This window comes from Apus apus, chromosome 2 (genome assembly GCF_020740795.1).
Source record: "Apus apus isolate bApuApu2 chromosome 2, bApuApu2.pri.cur, whole genome shotgun sequence".
NCBI classification, from domain to species: domain Eukaryota; kingdom Metazoa; phylum Chordata; class Aves; order Apodiformes; family Apodidae; genus Apus; species Apus apus.
In genome coordinates this window covers 150,200,811-150,210,308 of record NC_067283.1, presented here as the reverse complement: position 1 = coordinate 150,210,308, position 9,498 = coordinate 150,200,811, and the positions used below count along the sequence as shown (strand labels likewise).

At 35.6% G+C, this 9,498-nt stretch overlaps 1 protein-coding gene across 4 annotated transcripts in view; it reads right to left on the bottom strand.

Moving 5' to 3' along the window:
- Positions 1–3,166: 3,166 nt before the first annotated feature.
- KHDRBS3 (KH RNA binding domain containing, signal transduction associated 3) overlaps positions 3,167–9,498 on the bottom strand; it is a 92,713-nt gene continuing 86,381 nt past the window's right edge. For 3 of the 4 annotated variants that reach the window (XM_051611148.1, XM_051611149.1, XM_051611150.1), the window contains one exon: positions 7,212–7,820. In XM_051611148.1, coding sequence (XP_051467108.1) covers positions 7,729–7,820 — 92 coding nt within the window. In that variant the 3' untranslated portion in view covers positions 7,212–7,728. Of the gene's footprint in view, positions 3,914–6,244; positions 6,302–7,211; positions 7,821–9,498 lie in introns of those variants that run through there. The other variant, XR_007888672.1, reaches the window with a different exon arrangement.

Below are 9,498 nucleotides of genomic sequence, written 5' to 3'. Positions count from 1 at the left end.
ATAATTCTGATTATCATCGTTAGTCAGATGATTTCCAATATGCATGAAGGCAGCATTCAACATAGTTCATACTCAGTCTTCTCATCTGCTTTCAAGCCTGTAATTAGCTATCCTGAAAGGTCTACTGATAGTATCCATATTGTGATATGAACATAGCAAAATTATTTAGTAAAAGCCCAAAGTGTGTGGATGTATGTTTATCAGCATAATTCTGTAGCAGTCTTGCTACCTGAAACCAAAGCATCTTCATTCATGGATTTGTGAACTGGTAATTGCATTATCAGAACAACGAACTTAGAGACAAATACATTTTCCTTCTTTTTAAATACACGTTTAAGAAGAGCAGTGAATTCTGTGAGACGGAGTATGCATATTTTCTCAGTAAAACCCACAAGAAACAGCTACCTCCTCATGAAGAAACCCCAGATCTTAAAAGAAGAGTGAAGAAAGAAGGTGATCTACCAAGTAAGCAAAAAGTATGTTTCATCTTCCTGAGATGTTTGGGGTGCCAAGATCTTTCACAAACAGATCAACAGCAGTAGCACATATTACCAGTTAGTCTTGTGCTGTAGAAGACAATGAACTACAGAGAGATCATAGTTTGCTGCTTAAGTAAACATTTGGATTAAAAAAATATATCAGTGTATAGAAATCAGTAGAAAAAACAGCTCCCCTTTATCTTCACAAAGGGGTCAGCATTTGATTTTTAGTGAAAACTTACTTTCTTGATTTTAAATCACAGTAAGAATATAAAGCTATGTTATATCAAAAGGCATAAAGAGATGGATAAGTATTTAGCTTTGCAAAAGCAGAAACTCAGCTCCAAGGTCTAATTAGCATTTGATTCTTCTCAGGGTAATACAAGCAGAACCTTGTTCAGTCAGAAATTCTAGCTCTGTAGCTTTCTAACTTGAAAGAGCATGAGGTATTTGGAAGAGTGGATATAAAGAATCCCGAGAACGTTTGTCATATATTTTTTACTAAATCTGCATTATTTTAATTTCATAATTGTCAAGCACATCTTTGACTAAAAAGTGGAAGCTTCCATTAAGTCCTATCCCAAATGCTTAGGAATGTCACTATTTCACACTTTCTTAATACTTTCCCAGTGATAAACCTAAAAAACTCCCACACAACAAAGCAGCTTTATTTCTGCCCTCAGCTAGTTTCTAAGCATTTTCAAAATCCAACTTTGCAGGGATATTCTCTTGACTTGTAACTGTAGACAAAGCCTGCCTGAAGACAAGGGTCAATGCACTGCAAATTCATTGAAGTATCTGAGGCTGCATAAACATTTATCATCTTAGCAATATGTGCTTTAACACTAAATACCTTCAATAATTTCCATTACCAAAGGGGTTTTTCTCCCCATTAGAAAAATGCAGTTTTCTTGGGCAAAATCACTGAGCTTGTGAAAATAATTCTCAGTCCCTTCATCCAATTAATCATTTTCATAAAGAGATATTCTGATTCTTGGTGTGTATTTACTCAGCTGCAACAGTACTGAGATTCTTGGAGATTGGTAACCTGGAAATTCTACTGTAAGTTGGGCCTTTTAGCACAAAATTGTGATCATGCCACAAACAATACAAATATAATGCTACGTTAGTAAAAAAGACTGCAAAAATTCTTTGTGGAGAAATGGAAGCAAAACCACTCAAGGGCAGATTTTATCATATCTATAATGATTGCTGATAAATAGATTTTAATTTTAACTTTGCATTTTGAACTTTAAATTATTTTCAGTCTATTTGCTCACAAGGATGAGAAGTTCCAACTTGAAAAGTATGTTCTGTGACACCATTTAGGAAGATGTGACCTCAAGGTTTGTTCTAATACATAGCCATAGAATATTATTTCATACATTTAAATATGTATCTAAATGTGGGGACGTTCCCAAATTAAGATAAGCACTATTGCAAAGTCTGTCATGCAGATTGGACGTCATTTGAAGCAGGAGGGTCAAAACATTTAAGTAAGACCATGTTCTGCAGAACTGGTATCACAGAACAAAGCACGTGGTTTCCTGAAGGGCAGAACTATTCCCATCACAAACAGATTTCACTCAAAACATAAGCACAAGAAATACATAAACCCCTGTCTAGTGATAACAAAAACCAGCAGAAATTAAGTCCAGGCTTCAAAGCACAGATACAGCCAGTCCTTAAGTTTTTAGCAAAATCAAGCAAAGTATTTGCAAGAGTAACAGCTGAATAGTCTGCAGTCAATCCACTTTGACTGGACCCTGGCAGGTCCTGTGTCAGGCCACTAGGTAATCAGACAGTATCTCAGACATTTGCTCAATAGCTCTGGTAGTCACTTATTAAGTCATACTAGCAAAATAGTTTAGTATTAACACTCCAGAGTGGAAGGCTTCATATTTCACTCCTTAAAAAGTTCATAGCACTCCTCAAATGAGACTGTGTTGGTAATCCTGGTGTGCAGTTCAAATTACAGCAACTGAAATGGCATTTTGCTTATCTAAATTCTCTCTGCAGTATCTATACCAAGTTTCTATACCAAGCTAGCATTTAAAATGTCAGCTGCTGTTCTACACCAGAGGATCCTGCCTGTCAGTCTGAAGGGAATCATCATCATACATCTCTTATGCTTACTCAAAGCTTTTTGGATTTTGCTTCTACTTATTTCAATAATTACTACTGCCTGCTGTGAAAAACATTGCAGAAATGCAGTGTGGTAGTGAGAGATGATTGCAGGGAAAGCCAACACAGACTGAGAAATTAACTGTTATAATTACCTTCAATATTTGAAGGTCAAAAATACACTTTTTTTTTTTTTTTTTTTTACACTACCAAAGTTTTTTCATATATTAAAAATTACTCCAGACACTTAGATCAGTGCTAGGGGGTTAAAAGGAAATTTTAGTTTTCCCCACATCCCCATAAATTTCCAAGCCATTCTTCAGTAGTCAGGATATGGTATTAGAAGGTATGAATACATGTTGAAGAGGAGGTATTTGGTATAAAGCTATTCAGTGATATTGCTTATTTTCATAATGAAATAAATAAGACAGACCCAAATTATGCTTTTTTGGGGGGATGAATTTGAGATTCAGTGAAGAAAAATGCACCTGATGGGAATATAACTGAGAAATGGGACACTCATACTTTGCAGGCAGTATTTAGAAAAAAAAAACCACAAGAAATTAAATTATCAGAATTTTATTTTCCATTACAAATTATCACAATCACAATCAATATAAACTAGAAAGCACTGAGGAAACATGACTGTTACAAGATTTATCAAGGTGTAAAAGCCTCATCTAAGACTCTACTACTAGAAAACCTGTGACTGTATATAAGAGAAAACATTTCTATGCATCAAACACCAAGTGAAAGAGAATAAATAGCATAGTATAGTTGACAGGGATTCAAACACCTTCATGTTATACAAGTTTCTGAAGGTAATGGAAGCTGGAATATAATTTCTACCCAAGAGTCTGAGTAGATCTGTTTACAATTAGCTATTAAGAAAAGCTTCAGCATAACACACCAATCTTCATTTTAACTTATCCATGTTTTTCATACATTAGACAAGGTGTCTCCAAAAGCATTTAAATTCTAGTTGTGAGACTTCACACACTCTCTTACACTTGCTGCATAAGGCTAAAAAGAGCCACTAAAGGAACATGAGGTTGCATTATTGCTTTGTAACAGGAACCTAGATGAAAAGTCTTTATTGAGCTCCAAATAAAACATTGTCGCATCACTAAACAATCAAGAGTTTAAATATACAATTGTTTTAAAAAGTGTATCCTGTCATACACTTTAAGGCTTTAATACAAGAAAATACTAAACAGGATTTTCATACTCCGTAGCCTGTCCCATCGTTGTCTAGGCACACGGATAAGTACAATGCTCTAAGCAGTCCATAATTAACATGGCAGAAGTTCCTGAAAAAGAGCAAAATACAATTTATTTGTATGCATCCTGAGACTAGAGACTATGAATTCTGTCAGACTATGAGCAGTGGCATCAGGTAATTATGCATATCATCCATGTATGTAGAATTATTGAAACCATTGCAGAAACTGTCATTGAAATTCAGTGCAAATGTGGTGAAAAAGTTTCAAGAAAGGCAAATTAATGATGTGATTAATTATAATAATTTACATTACTTGTCTGACCAGTAACATAGATCAGTTGACCAGTGTCAGAATATAAAACACTACCAGAATGGATAAACACTTCTAGGTTAGTTTGTCACAATAGAAGAAAGGAGGCCTTCGACATTGACTTTTTTTTTTCATTTTAGAGACTCTCAGATTGTTTTTTCCCCTCTGTTCAAAACCTAACTGATTGTATTTCAGAGATTCCTCCAAAAAGACAAACCAGAAATGCAATAGCAGAACACAGTGATGGTGCATGCTATTTCAGAAACTGTCAAGTGAAGTTTTGTACTGCCAATATGAGGTAGAATATCTAGTACCAGCTGTTTGAACTGATGTGGTTCATTGTACACACATGCACTGGACATAAGTGATAGAACAGTTTTTTTAAGAGGCTTGAAAACATTCTTAGGAGAAATAATATGTATCAACGTGGAGCATCAGAAGAAGGAAGAAATGGATTAAAGATTCGTACCACTTATGTTTCATATATGCAGATTTTCAGATGTATGAAATTTACATCCTTCAACTCATTACAAGAACAAAATTGGACTCAAATGGTTAACTTTTCAATCAAAATGGGCCACAGCTGCTCAATGGGAGCACCATTTGACCACAGACTACGACTCCTCGTCAGGTGCACATCTGGCACATGACCTAAGCAATCACTTCTGACCATAGGATGGTGAGCTCTGTCAGGAGATGAATTGTCTTAATTTACTCATGTGACCAGCAAGAACTAGTCATATGACACCCTGTGACACAATGGCACCCCCAAACAGCCTCTGCATGATTTGCCAGGACACATGTTTTCCCCCAAAGAACCTGGAACAATTTAAGTGCTTACAGGACTTCAGGAGAGAGTAGCAGAGAAGTGACACAAATGCATAACAATGCATTCATTCTCCATAGAAGAGGTAAAAAAGAAAGATGACATTTAAAAAAAGAGGTGGATAAATATTACAGAAGGTCAAATTCACTTCTGATTCACTTATTTATCTACCAGCCATCTCTGCTACTGGATATTTTAGTTTCAACCCATTGAATTTCATTGTATATGGTTAATATAAATCTTCAATATGCAATTGAAAACTTGTTATGACTTCTGTAACTCACCATATTATGTTATTTAAGATATGATCAAACCTGGAAATTTGGCCATTTCCATTAAAATAATTCTAAAAGGTGTTAAGATACTTAGTTTTGCCATAGCAGTTCTAAAAGCTGGTATCAAAACTTGGCCCTTCGAGCTCCAGAGAGCAGAATCTTCTCCGAGCTCTCCTAACCTTAAAAGAGTCCTTTGCTTTATATCTTTAAAATAGCCTCAAAATTGTTCTAAAGCCTTTTAATATACACATCTATACATATGTATACTGTGATAGCAGTTTCAGATTTACTGTGGTATAGAGGCAATACAACATACAGAATATTTCAAATTATAGAGCTTTGTTCATCTAAATCATGTCAACTAAAGGCACTGAGATGAACTACCATTCCAAGTAGGAAACAAAGAAAAAAAGAAGTTCTATTTAAAATGTAGACAGTCTGAACATAAATACAGTTATTTCTTACTTTAGATATTGAATTCACCAGAAACAGTAGAGCTAGCTAATGTTTCTCAATGGATTTGTTCTCCTTCATTTATGCCAAAAATCAGTCTGCACCTTGTGCAGAAAAGCTTGACTTAGAAAATCGTTCTACAAATTGCTTTTTTTTTCTGCTTTGGAAAACCATTTTAGCCATTTGCTGACCAGATTAGAGTTTTAAATTCCCATTTGAAGACTACTAGCATAAATTTCCATTCATTTGCTTTAACCTTCCACTGCCCAATGAAATACTTAATTGGTTGAAGTGCTGTCAGAGCTATGTAGGCTTTTCAATAGACAGACAGAGGATGGTGTCCACACACTGGGACAGTTCAATGTCCTGTTTAATGATAGCTTAAAACTATGACTTTTCCCACAAGAAGTGAACATAGCCAAAGATTTTTGCTGGCCTCCAGCTCAGTACCTGTGATCATTATGAAATTTAAAAACTTGTGTATAAAGAACTAAGGACCCGAGCAAAAGCTCCATTGCTTATCTAATAATTGCACAGGCCAGTAGAGGTACCTACCAAAGCATCAGAAGATTAAGGTTTTTGTTCTCTTGGCTGTCCAAGGAGGTGGGTTTCCTGGCAAAAGAAAAGATGATATTTTTACTAAATTTCACAGACTTTCAGATAAAAACTAAAGAAAACAATGTAAATGAAACTATAATAGAAACTTAATGATTAACAAAAAAACTTCAGATAACATTGCAATATTTCAGTTACTAGAATTTATGGAAAAGAATATATTACAAACTATTGGTTATGAGGTTTTACAGTTGTTTAATAGGGAATAGTTTGTCCAAATTTAACTAGCTAAGCTAAGGCTTTTTAGATGACTAATACAAATTAACCGTTTTAAAATGAGAATTTAGGGGTCCTCAAAGTCTTTCCTGCATTCTAAGCTGTAACTTTCCAAGTTGTAGCCTCCCTGGTTTTATGGGTTATATTAAGATAAATTAAGTGAGATTAAAATCTTATTTGATTTATTTACCTTTGCAAATGAAGACCGTTTTAAGGGTTACACATCCTCTGCCTCTGACGAAAGCGACCTCAATTAGTCAAGTCAGAAAGTCTTTAAAAGCTTTGTGTTTATTGCTTCCAGCACGGAGAGGTGGTCATTAACGTGCCAAAATTCTCAAAAAATCCAAAGTTGCACTAGTGAAAAAATGCTCAACAAGATGAAAACTAGTCACATCTTTTTCAGAAAATTCAGAAGCTATTTTAAACCATTTTTAACAAAGATCTTTTGATTTAATCTGGCACTCAAGCAGATCCATACCATTGGGATACTTTAAACAGCATTTATATCTACTGTGAGTATGTATATAGATATATACACATTTAGGTTTATACCATTTTTTTTTTAAAGAAGTTGTGCAATGTTTAATATGAGCCTTTTATGTTGATCACGGTTAAACATTTCTCCCTGTTTACTACTATTTATGAAGTTTTATTATAAGATAAAGCATAAAATTAATCTCACACACACTGATTTTCTTTCAAAAGTTTATTTAGTATCAAGCAAGGGTAAAACTTTGCTTAACACTACAGAACATTTCAAGACTTGAGTTACAAAATACCACATTATTTGCATTTGTAATTTGCTTCCCTTTTTACTCATGTTTGCAAAGAGAAAATCTAGCAAATGGCTGAAAATAAAAACTAAAAACTAAATTGTTGAAAAAACTTTAAAATAAAAGGTTACGCTATGTTAAAAGAATGGACTAACATATTTAGTAAACCTATTTTTTTGTTTAACACTAGTTAATCAAAGGTTATTTTTTTGATCACCTATTCTTTCAGATACAGTTTGGAAATAACAAAGTTCCTTTTTTTACATATCCTTCTGTCCAGGTTGTTCTTTCAACAGAATATTTTAAGTTCAGTCCATCCATTCAGATTTTTATGCTCTTTGATTTAATAAAAAGGGATTGTTCATAGAAAAAATTACTTTGAACAGTATACAGGACTGGTGAAGATTGGATATTTCACAACATCAGACAGTACAATCAGTATCTGGCATATGGCTGGTCTCTGTAGACTCCTTTTGTTGTCCTTGCAGAAGGTGCCTTGTGTCGTGAGTTGGTCCATTCTTCTTGTCCTACAAGAAGGAAAAATACAATTAGACCACTTCCAATGTTCTCACATGCTGCACTTATTTTTCTTTATTTAGTTGTGAAATGGATAGCAACATTCTCTCCCCAGAGAAGAGAAGGCTCTGAGGAGACCTTATAGCACCTTCCAGTACCTGAAGGGGCTACAGGAAAGATGGGGAGGGGCTTTTCATCAGAGAAGATATTGATAGGACAAGGGATAATGGTTTTAAACTGAGAAAGGGGAGATTTAGGTTAGACGTCAGGAAGAAATTCTTCCCTATAGGAGTGGTGAGGAACTGGAATGGGTTGCCCAGGGAGCTTGTTGATGCCCCATCCCTGGAGGTTTTTAAGGCCAGGTTGGACCAGGTTTTGTGCAACCCAATCTAGCAGTAGGGTTCCCAGCTCATGGCAGGGGGGTTGGAACTTGATGGTCTTGAAGGTCCCTTCCAACCTTAATGATTCTATGACTTTCTTTACTGGCATGAAGCTGTACAGAGTGAAGTCTTAACACTTGAACCAAAAAATCTGGGTACAGCACATCTATACATGCGATCCTACAGTGATTTCTCAGCACAGAGTAGCAGGAAGTGTGACAGCCTAATGGCAAAATTCTTTAGGGCTCTGGCATTCAGCTGGACCTGCATGTTGCAAATACACAGAAATGTCAGCTAGAGTAGCAGCCCTACAAATAACTATGCTTAGATGAAACAAATGGAGGATATGAATTATGTATAAGCAAATAAGTTACCCTCAGAAATAACTTTATTTGCATCAGTACCAATTCAGGCTTAATTCAAATATACAACCCAATAGTAAAAAGCCTCAAGTATCACTACAAACACCTGTGGCTCCTAGCAATCTAGGGGTAATAATCAAATTCACTGCAATCATACACTTCCTCTAAGAAGCAATAAATAGTAAGGTGGATTAAAATACTTAAAAGGGCAAGGGAAATTTTGTGTTTGAATTTTGACAACAAAATAACTTTGTGAAAAACCTGTGCTGTATTTAATGCTTCATAATCCTACCACATTTTAGTGACAATAAATGTCAACAAAAAGTAGCAAAATATCATCTTAAAGGAGAGTCAGACCTATTGTGTTAGACATTTACAACAGGAGGGAAAACACAGGACTAAATGCAGAGTGTAAAGTGCACTAAGTACTGTTAAACCAAGCAAGTAAACAAATCAGAGTATCACCCCTGAGAGAAAAAAAAAATTAAAAAAATCAACACAAAACCCCAAAATTAAACACCCCTGAAAACAGTGTATGTACTTCCATATCTACTTTTGTAGCGTTGCCCTGCCCCAGACACCCTAGGTGCCCAAGTGAACCCAATGTAATCCAGAAACAAATGGTGGAAAGCAAATGTAAAGTAACAAAATGTAGGCACTGCTTTGTCTCTCTAGTCCACTAAAATAATTAAAATAAACCAAAGTTTCTAAAGAAGTGCGGCCAGCAGATCAAGAGGTGATCCTGCTCCTCTACTCTGCCCTGATGAGACCAGACCTGGAGCACTGAGTCCAGCTCTGGAGACCCCAACACAAGAAGGATGTTGGATCGTGTCCAGAGGAGGGCAACAAAAATTATCAGAGGGCTAGAGCACCTCTCTTATGAAGACAGACTGAGGGAGTTGGGGTTCTTCAGACTGTGGAAGAGAAGACCCTTTGGGGACCTTACA